Genomic DNA, 20,662 nt, shown 5'->3' on the forward strand with positions numbered 1-20,662 from the left:
ACAACAACATATATATACTAGTTTTATTCAGTTTTAATCCAATTTGATTACGGTTTATTTGTGGTATCAAGACAATACCTTACATGACCAAATTACAACTGTAGTTTTTCCCTCCATTTGGATTGTTAATTATTCCAATGTGGCTTCGATCCAAAGCTGTCACACACTTCATTATTATGTTCTCTAGTTCGTGTCTTTCTTTGAACCAGTACCATTTAGTGAACATTAGTTTGTTATATAATCTCTAATCGATTAATTGACATGTGTCGTGATCCCGTATATTAGTTATTTTGAGAATCAAACCGGATATGGATTATATTTTATGGATCCAATATTATTTTGGTCCCCTATTTTACTATTTTACAACAAAAATTGGCTTTTTAGTCTTAGAATATTTTTTAAAAAGTACTCGGGCCCATAGGCCACTGCCCCTCTGTCCACCCATGTTGTGCTGGGCCTGCATATATGCTTAGCTAATGGGAGATTTCCAAAAGAGTAAGGAAAAGACTCATACAGTCAGTGGGGACCATATGAGACATAAATGCTCGTAGAGTTACTTGTTGATGCAGTTCACCGAAACTAGCGTGATAACAGCAATAACTTTAGCAAGCTTACTGTAGAGCAAAAAAATTTACCAGTTTTCTATGAAAGACTTGGATGCCAAAAAAATGACAATCAAGTAGATGCAAGTACTTGAGAGGCCTATATTAAAAAAAAATTAGACCTTCAACGTTTAAATTCTGGATTTGGATAGGATCCTGAAATGAAAAAGTTTATCGCTCTGGATAAAGTGTGGGAGGCCAGGGGCGGATCTAGAAAAAAAAAATTGTATGGGCCACTAACATTTTTTAATAATAATATTAAATTTACATAATAAAATTCTAAAATAAATATAATTTCCAATCTTTAATTTTTTTAAAAATTTATATATTCAAAACAATTATATGGTTCTAAGTATATTTAAAATGAAAATCATATCTAAACATGTATTATTAATACAAATTTAAACTATATATATTAGATATACTAGGAAAAACTGTAATATATTTAGTTATTTACTGAAAATGAACTACGGAGAAAGAAAGAAAAGTAACCAAAAAACTAAAAGAATGAGTGTCGAACTCGTTACCTACAGGGGCGGAGGCAATGAAGAGGGACCAGGGTCAGTTGACCCTGATGAAATTTTCTAAAATTAATTGAATGTATATGTAAAAAAATATTTTGACCCTTACCAAATAAGATAATTGACCCATATGAAATTTTGTCCAATGCTAATTGACCCTTGTGAAACTTTAAAACGTACAGGGCTTTAAGCCCAATAATTTTTCTTTTAAGTAAATATATATATTGTTAAGTCCATTTAATTTGTTTGTCTAATTATTATTAACCTAAAAACAAAAACGGTTTAGTTTCTTCTTCTTTTTTGCAATTCAGATCGTGACTATATGAGCTTTCTTCTTCTTTGTTCCAAAATTCAAGAGTTTTAAGAGTAAAATTTCAGGTACTTTAACATAATTTTCTGTACACTAGATTCTAATTTTAAAAAGAAATTCTTTAGGTATTGACATATTGTGTGATTTAGTTTTGTTACTGGTTTTTATTTTTATCGTTGGTAATTGTTATGCTTTTAATTATATTTACGTATTTTTGGTTTGAAATTTTTTTTGACCCTGGTAAATAAATTTTCTAGCTCCGCCACTGGTTACCTAAGATTATTAATGAGACACTTCTCTACCAAACAAGTTAGGAGACGACAATGAACTAGATCATTTATAAGAATCAGTGTGGGGCACGTACCACACCTCTCCACCATGTAGCCCCTGAGATGAGTACTTTAAGCTATGTGTTTGATTATAACCATATAACATTTAATTTTTCAAACAAATCGTATGAGTCATAAAATCTTCTAGAAGCTGCCACGAGTTGTCCGTTTTGGACCAAGCATTCAAAGCCGACTACGTGTATCAAAGACAATCCCTTCGATATTTCTCATTCATTTTTTTTTCCATTTATTTCTGTTTTAAATAGTTTTGAAATTCGAGTCTATATGAGCCAATCAAACTACCTACTTTAAAACTTTTAAAATTTTTAAAATATTTCAATATATCACATTTCTAGTATATTTAAAATATTATAAACATTTTTTTGCAGATGTAGAAGTAATTTTACAACGTTCAGAATATGATACACACCATTTCAATTTTACAACTTAATATTTTGTAATACAAGATATTACATAAATATGATTTCAAATTATATGCAAAATTGTTCATTATTCTAAAGTATTATTGATAGTTGGGTAGTACGGATCATGTAATAGAGCGGAATATAATTTACATAATTATAATTATAGATATTTTTATAGGTTGTCTACTATAGTAAAATTCATAAAATATTTCAATCTAAAATTAAACTATTTAATCAAAATATGTTATGCTTACATTATTCTATTATTTTAGACTTATTTAGTTAATTTGATCAAATTATTATTACATAAAAACAATTTTTCATACACTATTACACATGGTAAATTATAGAATTAACAATCAAAATACAACAATACAATCTTTTTCACGAGCATTTAGTACAAATTTATATACCAAACAAAATTAAATTTTTTTTTAAAGATATTTTAAAATATCGTATGTGTCATACAGTATACACGAATTAAAATCAAAAAATCTAGTTATCTTGATTTTTTTCTCTAGAAACAAAGACGTCTCCTATCCGAGAACCACAACATTAAGAGGGAAGTTGCATCCAATGATTAAAAGGGCCTCAACATTAAAGACGTCTTCTGTTTTTCTTTCTTCTTTGTTCTTTTGTTTTATTTTATTTTTATCGAGTTTGAGTATATAATTTCAACCTATTAGGACAACTTCTCTCCTCGTTTATCTTCAGCTAGTCTACTGTGTAACCATGAAGGATCACCTAAAGCCAAATATATGACGTGAAGCGCCGCTCCTTTGTAACAAATCATGGAGACTAGCCCGGACACGAAGCTAATATTCGAAAAATTTATGATTTGTTTCGCTTTGACCGAATAGTTTATTTTGCTATTTGTTTCGATTCGTAAATTTTCGAGTATTCGGAACATCGAATATTCGAACATTTTCTGTAATATTCGCAAATTATTCGCTTCGACCCATCTATTCTTTTTTTTTGAAACTAAAAACATATAATACATAAACATAAAGTGCAAAATATGAAATATCAGAGATTCTTGATATACATGTTTCCAAAATAAGAAAGAAATATAACTACCGTCCATAAGATTCGAAACAACATTTAGCAAAAATCCCAACAGCCATAATATAATAATTTGAATAATAAGCCTATTAAATATAAAACCAAATCTATAAATACACATATTATATATATTATCCGAAACCCATATTGATTTGGGTCGGGTCCGGTTATCTATTTTTTTTTTTTTTGTCATCTTTTTTTTTTTTTTTTCATCATCCGGTTACCTATTTAACACCCTCTCGTTGAGACTAAATATAATTCGTAAATAATAGCTTTTTAGCCAAAAAAAATAAAAAAATAATATAAAATCTAAAGATTAATAAATAGCGGAACCGAAGGAGTTCTAAGCAAGAAAAAAGGAAAAAAACAAAACATGAAACAAGAGCTTGTCTTCGTGTCTCTTCCTGTAATGGGTCATCTCCCATCAACGGTGGAGATGGCGAAGCTACTAGTGCACTGTGAAACTAGCCTTTCAGTCTCCGTCATGATCCTTCCTTTCATATCCGGAAGCGTAGAGGTCGGTTTTTCCGATTACTTTGCAGCCCTCACCGCCGGATCCAACGAACGTCTCCACTACGAAGTCCTCTCCGCCGAAGATGAACCAACCTCCGGGGTGACCAATCTTGAAAACCATGTCGAGAAGCAGGTGCCAAAGGTTAAACGCGCCGTTGCTAAACTCGTCAAGGACTACTCGACGCTACCGAACTCTCCCAAGATTGTTGGGTTCGTCCTAGGCATGTTCTGCACCTCGATGATAGATGTGGCGAACGAGTTTGGTGTTCCAAGTTATATGTTCTACACGACTAATGCAGGGATACTCGCACTTGGATATCATATTCAGATGTTGTACGATCAGAACAAATACGATGTGATTGAAAGTGATTATGAAGACTCTGAAGCTGTGTTGAACGTTCCGAGTTTGAGTCGTCCTTATCCGGTGAAGTGTCTCCCTCACACTCTTGCATCTAAAGTTCGGGTTCCCATGTCTGTAAATGAAGCGAGAAGATTTAGAGAGATGAAGGGTATTTTGGTTAATACTGTTGCTGAGCTTGAACCTTATGTGTTAAACTTTCTTTCCTCCGGTGGTGATAGGGACATTACTCCTCCTGTTTATCCTGTTGGACCATTGTTGAATCTTGATGATTCCAAGGAAAAGAAGCAATCGGAGATTTTACGGTGGTTAGAAGAACAACCACCGAGTTCGGTTGTGTTCCTCTGCTTTGGGAGCTTGGGAGGCTTAAGTGAGGAACAAGCAAGAGAAATCGCCGTAGCGCTGGAGAAAAGCGGCCACCGGTTTCTCTGGTCTCTCCGTCGCGCATCTCCGAATATATTTAAGGAAAAGCCTAGAGAGTTTAAGAATCTTGAACAAGTTCTCCCGGAAGGGTTCTTAGATCGGACAAAGGAGATAGGGAAAGTGATCGGATGGGCTCCGCAGTTAGCCGTGCTTGCTAGTCCGGCAGTGGGAGGTTTCGTTACTCACGGCGGGTGGAATTCGATCCTCGAAAGTCTTTGGTTCGGTGTTCCAACCGCGCCGTGGCCCTTATACGCGGAACAAAAGTTCAACGCATTTGAGATGGTGGAGGAGCTTGGATTGGCAGTGGAGATAAGAAAGCATTGGCTAGGTGATCTAATGGGGGGTAAGAAGATGGGTTTGGTGACGGCAGAGGAGATAGAGAGAGGAATCATGAGTCTAATGGGACAAGATAGTGACGTGAGGAAGAGAGTGAAGGAGATGAGCAAGAAATGTCATGTAGCCTTAATGGATGGTGGATCGTCTCAAACTGCCTTGCAAATGTTTATTCAAGACGTTACCAAGACTTATTAAGGAATAGAGTCTCTGTCGTATGTACCCGAATAAGCATAAAAATTAAGTCTTTTAAAGTTTATTCAATGCTGAGCAATATTTCTATGCCATCTTTCATATTTCCATGTACTACTTTTTTTTTTTTTTTCCATCAAATACTCTCTTCCTTCCATTATATAAAAGTTTTTAGGCTTTTTTCCTTATACCATTATATAAGATTTTTCTATGCATTTTTATATTAATTAAATAATTTTTGACTACTTAAATTCTGCTGTATTTAAGTAAGTCTTAAATTATCATGTCTATGCCATCTTTCATATTTCTATATACTACTTTTTCGTTTTAATCATATATTAATAAGAATATTCAAACTTTGAATGATTGTCTCAACTATTTTTGGAGGTGCTTATTGAGTTTCTTATAAGATTTCTTAGCATTAAAAGTAATTAATACAATGAAAAAAAATAAAAAGTAAGCTAAGGATTGGTGCTTAAATTAGAGTTTTGAGAATTGTTAAGGAAATATTGTGTATATTGTGTCCGATTCTCGTTGGTTGAGCAAATGTATCTAGACAAGGTCATCTCATCTCTTTGTACTTCAATTTTATCTTCTTTAATATTTAAGATATTCACATGTCACTTGGACTTAAATTATATGTTTTGATATTATTTTTATAAGTTTTGAGAGTCAAAAACACTTTACACACAATATTTCAAAAAATAAAATAAAAGAACCTTTACCATTAGAGTAATTGGAGTATATATTTTTTGAGAAATATTTCCATGAGTTCCTATTTTTATTTTGCAATATCTATATATACATTTTTGAAGTACATTTTGTACTAAAATCCATTTTGGGTTATAATATTTTATTTTGTAATATTTGCATAATTAAACTCTTACCATTTGTATAAATAACAAAACTTAAAAAGTAAATATTTGTAATTAAATTAAAAGAAAATCACAAAATTGGAAACAAATATTTAGTACATTAAAAATATTCCCTAAAAACTCTCTCTAATGAATCCAATCTCTCTCCAATATATTAATATAATCATATTTTTTTTTAATTTATATTATTACATAAAATATATGTATAATAAAAATACAAATCTTTCCGCATATTTTCAATATAAATTTTTGAAAACGGACGTAGATTACTTAATCGATAAAGGAAAAAATTTATGTAAAACGTGTACATATAAGGTATAAAATTTTAGATTATAGTTTAACACCATTATAAATAGAGCAATACTTGTTTATTCAACCCCTAGGGGTGAACCCAAGTATTTTTCTTATAAATAGGACTAATATGCTTCCACCTATAAAAGAGAGAAGTTTAATTTATTAGTCATCCAAATTAAAAAATTTATGAGAATTTATTCAGTTTAATCCGATTTTTTATTTAAAAAAATAATTTTTTCAAAGTTTCAAAATATCATAAATTTTATTTTTAAAAGTTTAAAATATTATAAATATTAAAAGCTTCAAATACTATAATATTTAATTTAAGGTTTATAGAATATGTAAAATATTTAAACTCTACAAAAAATTAAAGTATTATTAATATTTTAACTCTTAAAAAATTAAATATAATAATATTGTACATAAATATGATTGAATAGGTTTGAATTTACATAAATATAAACATATTTTTCTCATGGATGGTCTGTATTTAAAATCTTTTACAGATTAACTTAAATTATAACTTTTTATTTAAAAGAAAAACGATTTCGTAGTGTACCATATGTTAAAACCTAGTTTCAAATATAAATATGGTTAAAAACCTACAATTATCTTTAACCAGTGGAGATGGCCTTATTTAGTGAATATTGTTCCTAAGCTGGTTAAAGGCAAACATTGAAGTTTTTTTCCAATGCCCGTGCTTACCCAATAAGACCACTTTTTCATCACAAAAACGAAACTCGTGATTCTGTTGATGAGAAGCAACAAGCCAACCATCTAGGTTGGTAGTGTTCCTCTGCTTTGAGAGCGTGGGAGGTTTCAGTGAGGAAGAAGCAAAAGAGATCACCCTCTTCATGTGGATTCATCTTAACTACAATAAAGATGGAGCCACGAAGATAACTACCAAAGTTATGATTTCGACAGCTGGGTATTGTACTCGCTTTGACACCGGGTATTGTCGTTAATGATCCGGCCGGATATTATAGCCGCTTTGCTCCCACAACCGGATATAAACATCGATGGTGACTCAGATGACCAAGTATAAAGCGGTTATTTTTGAAGACTCGTCTAATCTCATACGTATGAGTTTGCCGGGGTATTCGAAGATAGAGAACCGGAGATCGACGGTCGAGATGTTAATCCCAAAATATAGAAATCAAAAAAATATTATTCTAGTAGAAGATTACTGATAAATGTATTTAATATTGAGTTTACGAAGTTTAACATTGTCACAATATATATTATTTACATTTAATTGTCACAATATATATTATTTACATTTATTTTTATCTTAAAACATATTTAAGAAAATGTAAGTTGTAATATTATTTTTATCAGAGTCGAATATAATTCTTCCTAAACCTTTTTTTGTCTCATCAATCTCTTTTGTCTTGTCTCGAGGGAACCCAATATGGAAATATTTCCAGGTTCATGAATCACATGTATAGCTGTATAGGGATATATGAAAATGAGTTTGTTATAGATTTTCAAATGCCTAGCTTAGCTTTAGAAGCTTATTTGGGAACCGTATAATTTGTTTGATTGTTTCCCTCTTAGTTCATCACTATTTTTTATAAGTTGTCTACATACAAAATATTTTAGTCTGCAATCAAATAAGTTGAACTAAAAGATGTTGAACTAGTTGGGGTATTAAAAAGCTTCTCGTAATTTAGTTGAGGAATTTATATGAAATTTTCCATTTTTTAAATAGTATACATATTAAATTAAGTTGATTAAATTAAAATTGGGCGCGCTGACATATTTGTACAGTCAAAAATTTGGTTAGTGTTCTTCTCTTCCAAGCTAATATGCCCAAAACCTATTGGGTTGAAGCCTTAAACATGGCTGCCCATCTTTTTAACATTCTTCCCTTCAAGTGCCATAAACAATCAAAATCCTTCTACTCGCCTTTTTAACAAATCCGCTTCATCTTCGCGTTTTTGGTTGTTTATGCTACCCCAATCTTCTTCCAACCGCCAACATGCTCTCACCACGTTTCACTAAATGTGTTTTTCTTGGTTATCCGTCTAACCACCGAGGATATCGTTGTCTTGAACTCTCTTCTCGTCGCATAAACATTTCTCATCATGTGGTTTTTGATGAATCAACTTTTCCTTTTTGTACCACCTCATCTAATTCTCCTCCATCTTACCAACTTCTAACGCTTTCACCTCACTCTCAATCTACAATTCTCCAATCTTCTGCTATTTGCACCTTATACTGGGATGATAGCTACAACACTCGAAGCGTCTCACAAGAAGTACCTAAAACTTTTCTTTGACTTTCAAGATAAAACCAAAATTATCCTTCTTGTTCAATAAAGACTTTTGTAGTGGATGCTGAACAAACTTCAAAATCTCTCGCAGGTGATATCGAGTATGCGGACTCTCATGACAGAGGAATCCAATGATGCAGATAGTGACTCTTTCTTGTTGGATGATGATTCCAGGTAAGCCTATATATGTTTTGATATACAAAAAAAACATAGACTTATACAAGTTTCAAGGTATAGAATCCATCCTTTACAACTAACATCCTTTACAATTTTGCAGCATTCCTTTCTCAATCGATGATATTTCAAGTTCGATGGAAGAGAAGGACTTTATAGGAATTAAACCAGCAGAGGAACTTCTTGAAAATCCAGCATTTGTATTCTTGCACTAAAGTTCTTGAAAGTTTGAGAAGCTCAGATTCTGAAAAGCTCTTCCTCTGTGATATTTTTTTAGTTTGAAGTGGAAGAGGGGAGGGGCCTTCTTGAATCAAAAGAAGAAAAAAATGGGAAAAAGTGTAAATTCCTCTTTGTTTTGGCTGCTTTCTGTAAAATTCTCAACTATTCATTCATTTATTATTTTTGACCTCAAATTTTTCGTTTTAAAAAAAAAGGTTGTTTTTAGAGTGACCATATTCATATGTATGTTGAAAAGTTATAGATCTCTTTGTTTGTTGTACAAAGTTTTAAAGAACAGTTCATTACTCATTCAATGGTTTTACTGTTTTGAACATAAAACGCTGCGTTTGTTTTTTCTTCTCAATTTCATTTTCTTGGTTTATTTTTTCTGTCAAGTTATTTAGTTCGAATGAATAAGCATCAAAAACATTACAGCAACAAATAGTTCAACCGTTAGCAGACAAATTAAACGTCATCTTTTGTGGTATAGCAGTCAACATTCAAATGACTCGCAAGTGTAAATATATGAGTTTGACATATTAACATGTCATGGGAGGACAGTTCTTTAAAAACTACTCATTTTTAAAAATCAAACTTTATATAATAAGATAAATGAATGTTAAAATGTTATAAAGATTAGGAAATTGTAATTTTTAAGTCATCTAGAACCTAATAAAAATGTACTATTGTACCATATACTGGACGTGCACATAATACATATTATTATTCATAACACTCCTCTTGTATGACTCTTTATAAGAATGTAGTCCAAATTGTACATGCGAGAAGTGTTGCCTGATTCAAATTTTTAACAGAAAAACCTAGTGGAAAAAACCATGGTGAAGGAAAAATTAATACAAAGTACTTTCACTCTCCCTCATGTATACATTAACTAAAAATTTGAGTCGACACGATCCAATATGATGAACATAACTTCTTGAATATGGTGGTTAGAAGTGTCTCGGTAAATATGTTCGCTAAATCTTCACTTGAACGAGCATGTGCACAAGTGCATTGCCATTCTTCTATTGGTGATAGAGTCTCACAAGTGACTTGTTTTACAATCTTGATTCAATACCGATTTTAGGTTGGAATATATTACTTTCCCAAAGCAACTTTCACCCGACATGCATATGTGAAGTTTTCTTACTATGGATTTTTTCAAACGTATGAGTTAGAGAAACTTCTACATCAACTAGAGGGTCCTAAGATAGTAATCAAGTGCAGGAGTGACCATTGCATCTAGCCCCGAGACTTGAGCCGTTGAGCGCATTCAAAAGCCAACCCCAACAACTATCTTATGATTTGGTGCACCTTAAAGGTGTTATCATCTAGAAGCTATCAAAATACAAGAGCTCACGAGTTGTCCGTTTTTTGGACCAAGCATTCCAAGCCGACTACGTGTATCAAAGACAATCCCTATAATATTTCTCATTCATTTAAAAAAAAAAATTATTTCTATTTTAAATTATTAGACATTTACAAATTCTGATAATTCGAGTCTATGTAAGCCAATCAAACTACCTACTCTATATATATAACAAGGCTTAACGTCAGTTTAGTTTACTGATGTATTAGTCAAAATAAGCATTTTCGGGTCAGAAAATTTAACCCAAACTGATCTTCTAAAATTTTTAAATGATTACTTATATGGGAATTTTATATAAAATGCCACTTTCAAAACTCATTCTTTTAAAACTGCCACTTTCCACTTTGTATTTTCCAAAATGTCTTATTCTTTTTTATGTTAAAATAAAAAGATAAAAATGCCCTTAAAGAAAGAAGACAAAAAATCTGATATGAGATGGGACACTTTTACAGCTGTCACAATAATTATGGACATTATTTAATAGACAAGTTATTTTGTATTGACGACACTCTTTGTTTTTTTGTGCACACTCGATTATAGACAATTTTTTTGTCTATCCATCTAACATATGTATTATGGACAAGTTCGTTTAAAAACAGTTGGATTTACTTTACTATATAAGTATAATGGACAACAAATTAGGAAACAAAAACAAAGACATGTTACAGATCTAGTCCATCTATACATAAATGTGTGATCCAAAGTGTATACCTAGATGGATCGTTGATGATGTCTTCTATAGATGCATCATTTGTTTTATTTTCTCCTTAATTGCTTGTGGTTTCAAGAGATCTGTATGATGGACAAGTTTGGTCTACTAATTCCGGTCCACCAGATTTCGTCCATCAGAATTGGTTATGGTCTGCCGAGACTGATTCGCCAGATCTGGTCCTCCGGAATTGGTCCATCGAAACGGATCTCGTATGTAGCCATTGATCTGTCGAGATTGGTCATGCTACACCAAAACTAGTTATGATCTATCGAAACTTTTCCGTCGGATCTGGTCTGCTGAGAATGGTTATGGTCTGTCAAAATTAGTCCGTTGAACCTAGTCCGCCGGAATTGGTTCACCGGAACTAGTTTGCCGGAGTTGTAGAAAGATTTGTTTGTTGTTGAAGAAAGAAAGAAAAGATGAAAGAAGAAGAGATATAAAGAAAAGAAGAAAGAAGAAAAGAAAGAAAGAGATGAGAAAAAATGAAAGAAAAAAGAGAAAGTTTGAGTAGAGGACAAAACTGTCATTTGAATGAGTTAAAAGTGGGTACTATGGCATTTTATAGAATACTAGATTAAAAATGGCATTTCATAGAAGAAATGATATTGTTCATGGCATACAATATAATTTTCTCTACTTATATCTCTATAAAACCAGTATCATCCTCCACTGATTTTTCAATGAATATGTCTGAGTTCTTTCATATATCCAAAGCCATGTAATGTTGTAGTTAGTGCATGTGATTAAATTTGTCAGCTTTACCAGAGTTAAGTTGCTTGGTCGTGTTCAATGCGTTCGAAGATACGTGACATCAACTTGTAGAGCAATGGTCCCCAAGGGATAAAAATGAGAGTTGGGTATAAGACTCACGAAATTGACCATAAAGAGGCAATGTAAATAGTGGTTTACATAGATAGAATTGGGTATAAGACTCACGAAACTTAATCATAATAGAAGAAGATAAAGCCAATCTGAAACAAAAGATTAACTTATTTGAACTACAAATCCAAAAACAAAAACCAAACACCGAAGCAAAGGCCTATCAAGTATGCAACAAACGCTGCATCACAAACCATAGGCTAAAATGCAATAAATTTTTATGCATGAATGTTAGGCTTTTCTTGCGAAACTCTCACACCTATCATCTCCAGAAACTCCCATAAACTCTTATCCGATGATCCTCCAGGAGCCACTGCGGCTTCTGCCTTGGCCTTCCATTTCAAAGCATTCTTCTTCAACTCCTCGGCTTTCTCCCCAACCGCGGCTTCCAGAAGCTTCTCGGTCACTTCCTTCCTCGGCGCAACCCTATCCACTATCGCTCCACGACCAAGCCTAACTCCCATCTTGAAAATATCAATGAGACAAACCGCGTTCATGACTTGATCTCCCAATTTCGGTAAACAAACGACCGGAACTCCAATAGACAAAGCCTCCGTTGTGGAGTTCCATCCACAATGAGAGACGAAGCACGATACTGAAGGATGAGCCAAGACTTTCTCTTGTGGAGACCATTCCACAATCTTTCCTCTACCGCTATTAGCCGCGTCAAAAAGCTCTTGAGGCAAGACATTAGCCTCGACCCGCATTGCTTTCACTGGAGGTCTAATCACCCACAAGAAGGATAAACCCGAATTCAAAACTCCGTAAATAACCTCTTCCATTTGTTCTTGCTTGAAGTAAACCACCGTCCCGAAAGAAATGTAGACAACAGATGACTTTGGTCTTGAGTCTAACCACTCGATGCATTCATCCGAGGCTTTGCACATGTCAGCACTCACATCAGAGCTCACCTCCTTAGCGAATAGGGAAAGCGGTCCAACAGTTTTGATTTGACAAAAAGCAGACATGTACTCTATCAGTTCTTGTTCCAGTGCATTAAAGGAATTCATTAGGATACATAAGGGCCTCCTCAAGTTCTTGAACTGTCCAAGAATCGCTTTCGAAAACCCGGGATATTTAGAAGAAGGATGGAGAAAGTTCGGGATCTCGTCGTGTTTCAAGACAGGAAAGCAAGGGAGCTTAACATCACGCTCAGGCTCAGTTTCTGTCGGGAAAGGAACAGAGCCATCTTGGTAATGGTAATAAGCTGAGAAACAAGCTGCTGACTGAACCCAGAGAAGTGCACAAGGAATGTTGAACTCTTCCGCCACATCGCCCACCCATGGAAGGAAAGTATTATTGATCAAGCACGCGACATGATCCTTCTTTTCCATGTAGCTTGTTACGAGTTTAGACACTTCACGTTTCCCTGCGTCCTCGAGATGTGACATGTACGCACTGAAATCACCTCTGCTGTCATCTTCTTCAGTCCATTCTTTGTCGTAAGACTCAAACCTGATTGCACCAGCACCAACCGGTTTAAGCTCACTGTCGACGATCTTGTTAGCTTCTCTCATTTTCTTCGCCCAAAACTCAGGACTGACGAAGGTAACGACTGTTCCCTTTGAAGCAATTAGCTTGCCGAGACGAAAAAGAGGAGTGACGCTGCCTTGTCCCATAAATGAAACCATCATTACATGAATTGGTTTCGAGGGTGAAGAAGATCCAAAACCCATTTTTCTCAACAAAAATGTTATAATTTTTCTTGGTTTATTAAAAAAAAGAAGACACGAATTTATGATGTTTTTTACATACCAACATTGTTGTATTTATATATAGAAACTTTCACTACGTACTCACTCTCTCTACCACGTATCTTACCTTCCACTTTCGTCTATCTTCAATCCTTCTAGAATTCTAAGGGCAACATTATTGGGGGTATCTTAGAGGGATAAGATACCCCGGTTTTTGCAAAGAAAAATCTTATATAAGATACTTTCTATGCAAAAACCGGAGTATCTTAGCCCTCTAAGATACCCCCAATAATGTTGGTCTAAGGTCAGGTTAGGTAGATCCAAATTTCTTATCCCCAACTAAAAATAATCATTTCGATTATGTATTACATTGTGTGACCGTTTTAAATTGAAATAGACCAACTTAATTGTAATAATTCCCACCTTTTGACATTTCTTCGCTTTATATATTAGAGCAATATTATTGGGGAGCTTTTAAGTTTTGGTCTTAACAATATTTTACTCTTAATTAAAATGGTAAAAGCTTCAATTTTTTGCTCTTAATTAAGAAACCATTCTTTCCAAAAATCACTTTTTGCTTTTAATTAAGAGACTATCTTTACTTTAAGAGACTACCAATAATCATGGTCTTATTGTTTGATTATTCGAGGGTTCTTAATTTTGTAATATAAGATGATTTCATTCTAAAGATTATTTTGCATATTGGTGAAGTTATAGAAATGTGATAGTTGTCTTCGACATTATTAAGGGTTTCTAAAACAAATTTTAGCTTAAGATTTGTTAAGAGTGCTTCTTATGTAAGAATTATTTCTTAAAATTTGTTTAAGAGATCTTCAGTAATAATACAATTTTTTTTTGTTGTTAGATAACATTTATATTCTATCTATGAGAAAAAAGAATTCATAAAATTTTTAATGCTTTTAAAATTCGTTTTTCTTTCTTCTCACACCATGTCGTTCACCATTGTGGTAATGCTCAATGTTATTATAGACTTGGTGTCGGGGATACTTGGCTCGACTACATTACAGAAAAATAAAGAAAGCAGCTATCCCAACCCAATGTGCAAGCATGGAGATCAAAGATTGCTCGTGGAAAACTTCGAAAACTTAAGATGGTAAGATGTGGTTTCTTTATGTGTCTAGTGTTGTTACATGGTCTTTTCTCTCAAAGGCTCACATGTGAAGATATTAATTTTGCATGAAATTAACTGAGTATTTTTTATTAAAAAAATTAAATTTTACACATAGGCTGCTCGAGAAACTGGAGCACTTCAAGCAGCTAAGACCAAGTTAAAGAAGCAAGTTGAAGAGCTGACCTAGAGATTGCGCGCAGTTAGAGCTGACTTATCTTTTGATATACAAAGAAAACATAGACTTATACAAAATTTAAGATATAGGATTGTAAATGATCCAAGATCCATCCTTTACGACTAACAATTCTTTTTTGGTAAACTATTAATTTTGCAGCATTCCTTTCTGTTGGAATGTTGACCTCATCCTCTTTAGAGGTTAGATTCATCTCATCTCTCTTTTGTTCTTGATTAGTGTTTTGTCTCTTACTCACAAAACATCTAGAACACGTAAAAGAGATTAGTTCTTTGTATGTTCTTGATGGAACTCTTAGAGTTTAGGTTTAGCCACTCAACCTTATCTCCTTAATCTCACTCACATAGATCTTTTCTTACAACATTACAACATATTTATACCAATGCTTTATCCTTAAGGACCTTAACCTAATAACTTTAGCTTACTACTAACAAACTCGAGAACTCATTTATACATATGGGCCTGACTTTACATAAAGGCCCAACGGCCTTCTTCCCCATTTAATTCACTTGTTGTGACTAAAGTCACAACACACACTCCTTCGTTTCCTTCTCTCTCGTGAACTCTTCTTCTTCTTCCTTGATTGCTTCACGTCTCAGCTTTTATTCTTTCTTCTTCATCTTCACATTACTCGTTTCTCTTTTGCAGGACTAAACAATGAATCAAATTCCAACACTCTCTCAATCTATCAATGATATTTCAAGTTTGATGGAAGAGAAGGACTTTATAGGAATCAAGCCAGCTGAAGAACTTCTTAGAAACCCAACATTTGTATTCTTGCACTAAAGTTCTTGAAAGTTCAATGTATAAGCATCAGAAACATTACATCAATAGATGGTTCAACCGTTAAAAGACAAACTAATTAATTAAAAGTCATTTTTGGTGGTATGGGTTAGTATAAGGCTACGGCTACGCAACTGGCCAAGGACGGGAATCGCGGGAGGAGATTGGAAGTGGAAGAGAAAATCGAGTTTTGGAGCTTGCTCAAAAACAGTTTTTTTGATCAACATATATATGTTTTGTGAGCTTTAGAAAGGTTGCTCAAAAAAAAAGTCTTTCTTGAACAGAACTGAAACTTTCAAGAAGCAAGTGCGGTAAGGCGAGGCATGGTCCCAAGTCCCAACTGAGGTTTATATTGTTAAGGACGAATGGACGAGAGGCGAGGCAGGACCTCTAACGAAAGGTTGGAGCATCCTTAATTTTTCTTTCAGTATCATTCAAGCACATGGTCGTTTCTAATGGCTGCCATGCTCAAAGGTACAAGGTGAAACAGCAGACATCATGAGCTTTCAACATCTTATATCCTTTCAAAACATTAAAACATCTATACTATTTATTTGTGGTACCAAGAGGACACCTTACAGGACCAAATTACAACTATAGTTTCACACGTTATTGGATTGTTAATTATTCCAATGTGGATTCCAAAGCTGTCATAGTTCATTATATTGTTCGCGTCGTTCTTTGACCCAATACCAATTTGGTGATCTTCCAAACTGCATTATTTATTTTTTGAAGGTAACAATCAAAAATTTGAATGAATATTTGGATAATTAAATAATACAGACTGATATTTATATATAATCATTTGAATATCAATTTATATGAAAATGTGAAATAGTCATTCTCCAATTCATCCTTTATTTGTGTATAGAAAATGAGAGACTTTGCATTACCTCTCATACAACAAACTGTTTGGTCCAACAATATTTATGTGCTATAAAAGAACAAAATCAAGATGGCATGGGATTCTGGTTAATTGGTTCATGTCAATACGTATCACGATCCAAAGGAAAAGTAAAAAAATATATATATATAAACCTAATACAATTTTAATTTGGTTTTAATTCAAATTTCTCCTATAAAATTGAATTTAATTTAAAGAAGGAATACAAACACTTCAACTCACTATTCTTGTAGCCTGAATATGAGCAAAGAAGAATAAAAGTATGATCAAATTTTTAAGATCTAAAATAATAAAATGAAAAATTTATTGAATTCACATTTTAAGTTATACTAAACATTGATTTGTTATATAATTTGAAGAGCTCAGAAGAAAAAAAAATTAAAGAGTTCTCCAACGTATATATAATTCCCTATACATATATATATGTACAACAACCCGTTGGAATTTGAAAACATGATAAAGATAAAACAAATTGAAAACCTAAGCCAATATCATTATCATTAATGGGCCAATTTGGCTAATCCTATTTATGTGGACTCAATTAAATTGATCTCGTTGCTTTGATGGGCTACCACCACGGTTTAGCATTTTCACTAATACTATAATGTTTAAAAATACACTAAAACTCTTATAAAGTATATTAATATTCGATAAATTAATAATTATTATAAACTAATAAGTTTTATGCAATCAAATAATTTAATAATTAGCATAATTTGATAAATTAATACTTTCTTTGTTTCATTATAAGTGATGTTTAAATTTTTGGCACACTAAATAATTAAACATATAACTTAGCCATTTTCCATAAAAACATCATTAACTAATATGAATTCAACCAATAAGAAAATATGATGTAAATTATAATTGGTCAAAAAATATTAAATACATTAAATTTTTGCATAGAAAATTGAAAACATCACTTATATTAAAACAAAAAAAATTGGCTAAAACATCACTTATAATGAAACAGAGCGAGTAAATTTTAAAAATAAATTTTATGTATACATTATACACCATCAATATCATAAATTAATAATAATATAAACCTTATATAAACATATATATATCTCTAAAAAAAGAAATTACATATAACTCTACAGTTTTTAATTATTATTTAAAAATGTGAAGTTTCTAAACGCGATAACTATTTCCATATATGAGTGTTAAAATTGCAAGTGTTAAAAAAAAAAAAACTATTTCCATATATGAGTTTATAACAAAAACAAATTACTTATACATTGAATTTTTAAAATTTATTAAATTAGATAAATTTCTCAATAAATAAATAAAGCTATAACTTATTAAAATATCTTATTCACAGTATTATTCATTCGTGGATATTTTACTGTAAGATGTAATAATTGTCAATAAAATAATTTTGATATTTCACTGTAACCATCTACAATTCTCTTTTTATTCTTTTTAGTTGGTATTATGGATACATTAAGTGTTGGTTAGCAAAGTGTTTAGATCAAAAGATTACGGGAATTTAATGAAAAAAACCCCTCAACATTGGTGAGATCAATTTTTAAACCCTCAACTATTTTTTTAGTAAATAAAACCCTGAACTAAAAACATTAACAAATTTAACCCTCTACCTATAAAAAAACTAAACACCCGTAATAATCTCTTCTATGCAATCAACGTTTTGTTTAACTGAAACAAAAAAAAGACTAAGCATTAGTTTTTAAATACAAAAAATTAACAACAAACATTTTCTTAAAAACCTTCGTTTTCCATAAAACACGTCGAATAATAGATCACCAAAAAACTCTCAAATCGTGAAATCCTAAAACCTCAAATTTCAAATGTTGAACGGTTAGTGAAAAAAAAACTAAAGTAGGTTTAGTAGACGATTGACACAGCGTTAATCGAGGGTGAGACACATAATTAAATTTGAAGATGAATGACATTAACTCATCGAGTCTCCATTATGGAGTGAGGGATTGAGAGAACATATGTCTATTTCATCTGGTTTGAATTTTGTAAAATGTTGTGGTAAGTCGAATTTTTTTGTTTGTTGTTGTAAATATGTTTCAGAATAAGCATTTTGCATAAAATATGAGAAAATTTTATATTTTCCATCAGGAATTGCAGAATACTATAATCAAAAAATTGTGTTGTGATCATAATATGTTTTAAAAAATGCCTAGTCGTTTTCTTTTTATTGTTCTGCTAGAGTATACGAAATTGTTAACGGTATAAATGTATGTTTTTATAGGCGGAGGGTTAAATTTGTTAATGTTTTTTAGTTCAGGGTTTTATTTACTAAAAAAATAGTTGAGGGTTTAAAAATGGATCCGGCCAATGTTGAGGGTTTTTTTCATTAAATTCCCAAAGATTAAAGGAAAACAATGAGTGTGATGACATGTTACTATGTTAGTGACTATAAGAGCAACATTATAGGTAGTATGTTAGTTAGGGTATGTTAGCATTAATTTAGTATAAAATTTGAAAAAGTAGAGTTTAAGAGTTTTAGTTTTGTTTTTAGTTTTGAGATGTGTTTATTGGTAGGATCTTAAGTTGGGTATCTTAGATTTTTATTTTTTTTTAAAATTAAATAAATTTATAATTTGTAATATAAGAAAATTATCTTGTATTTTCATGTATGGCTAATTTAATTGGTTTTTTTTAACATCTATTCATCAAATTCATAATTAAATTTGAAAATTGTTATGTCATAATTATATTATCAACTTACCGAATCCATAGAAACTAGAGAATTTTTTAGAAATACTCTTTTGGTGTACCTCTTTTTAAAAATACCTCATTTATCTATCCATTTTCAAAAATATCCTTTTTAAATATAAAAAATTATAAAGTTTTATATAGTTTATAAGATACTTCTATATAATAACTACTACTGGGAGATTCGATACAAATATTTTAAAATGTTTTAAATAGTTTTAAATCATTTTTATAAGTTTTATAAGGTTTTTAAAGGGTTTTTAAAAGGGTTTATACGGTTTTTATAAGGTTTTTATAATTTATTTTTACGCTATTTATGAAAAGTATATAAAGTTTTATACACATATAAATGTAATTTAATAATGTCATAATAAATGGTTAAAAAAAAAAAAAAAGTAAAGTACAAAAAAAAAAGTCTTACCCAATCCGATTGCGCCACGTGGCGTCTCTTAGCCTAGCAAAGGTATCTTCTCCAACATATGTATCTTAGCAATATTAATGTTTTTTGATTTATTTATTTTGATTAAAACCCTTAAATCCCCCTTAAAACCTGCCTATAATGTTGGTATAAAGTATAAACTTTGACTGGGCCAGTCAATACAAGAATCATTACTTTGACCAGTTACAACATTAACCATACTTAACGGTCCAAATATTCCTTAACTATTATTTTCCAATTTTCATGTAGCCGAATTCTTAATAATCTAATTACCATAATTGTTAGAAAATGCGTAATTCCATGTCCCTCATGTGTTTTCTGCTTCTCTCGTTAGTAAAATACTCAAATCTAATTATTTTCTTGGTGAAGTAATGAAAATATCTAATAGAGAAAATTTTGTTCCTTGGCTTTTAAACCAATTTATTGATTAACCAAATCAATTTATTCCCAACATATAGTCAAAATAAGCATCTTGTATTCAAAATATGATTTTGGCATGTTCTTAAAGATTATGATTCTCTCCCCAATTAAAAATGTGAATCGAATAATTTAAATCCCCCTATTTACTCAAAGTCGGTAATTTCAGAATGTTGTTTAAATTTTACACACTATTCACTAATTTATCACAACCTATATAAAAAAAGAAGTGAATATATATATATATATATATATATATACTACATGCTTTTATGCTTAGTTTTGTAAAATGTGTGGTATGTTGCTAACAAGTTTTTAACCTCCCACAAATTAGAAGTAGAAAAAACAATTATCGAAAAATATCGAGGAAAGAGACAAATTTGGGTTGCCTAAATCAAAAACAAAGAAACATTCTAGCAAATTTTTCTTAGAAAAAAGAAAAAAAACATGATTGACTTTCTTATTGATGGAATCTGAGTAATGGTTTAAGAAAAATTTAAGCTAGATCATGGCACATGCATGATCTTCTTCTAAATTGTTTAGT

The 20,662-nt window shown here is 31.7% G+C and overlaps 2 protein-coding genes and 1 long non-coding RNA gene across 3 annotated transcripts; 2 read left to right on the plus strand and 1 right to left on the minus strand.

Annotated features, from left to right (window-relative positions):
* The first annotated feature begins 3,537 nt into the window (after positions 1–3,537).
* Positions 3,538–5,248, plus strand: LOC17877078 (UDP-glycosyltransferase 71B7). Its single transcript, XM_006280323.2, has one exon. It carries the CDS (start codon positions 3,623–3,625, stop codon positions 5,072–5,074), a length of 1,452 nt encoding a protein of 483 aa, XP_006280385.1. The 5' UTR covers positions 3,538–3,622; the 3' UTR covers positions 5,075–5,248.
* A 3,160-nt stretch (positions 5,249–8,408) lies between these two features.
* LOC111832625 lies at positions 8,409–9,074 on the plus strand. Its single transcript, XR_002835520.1, has 3 exons — positions 8,409–8,497; positions 8,604–8,686; positions 8,790–9,074. It is a non-coding gene; the product is annotated as an uncharacterized LOC111832625 (long non-coding RNA).
* Positions 9,075–11,839: 2,765 nt separating this feature from the next.
* On the minus strand, positions 11,840–13,583 carry LOC17876165 (UDP-glycosyltransferase 84A1). The gene has a single exon (XM_006282189.2). The coding sequence runs from the start codon at positions 13,539–13,541 to the stop codon at positions 12,084–12,086; it is 1,458 nt and encodes a 485-aa protein (XP_006282251.1). The 5' UTR covers positions 13,542–13,583; the 3' UTR covers positions 11,840–12,083.
* Positions 13,584–20,662: the final 7,079 nt, after the last annotated feature.

The sequence above is a fragment of the Capsella rubella genome, unplaced genomic scaffold (genome assembly GCF_000375325.1).
Source record: "Capsella rubella cultivar Monte Gargano unplaced genomic scaffold, Caprub1_0 scaffold_8, whole genome shotgun sequence".
NCBI lineage: Eukaryota > Viridiplantae > Streptophyta > Magnoliopsida > Brassicales > Brassicaceae > Capsella > Capsella rubella.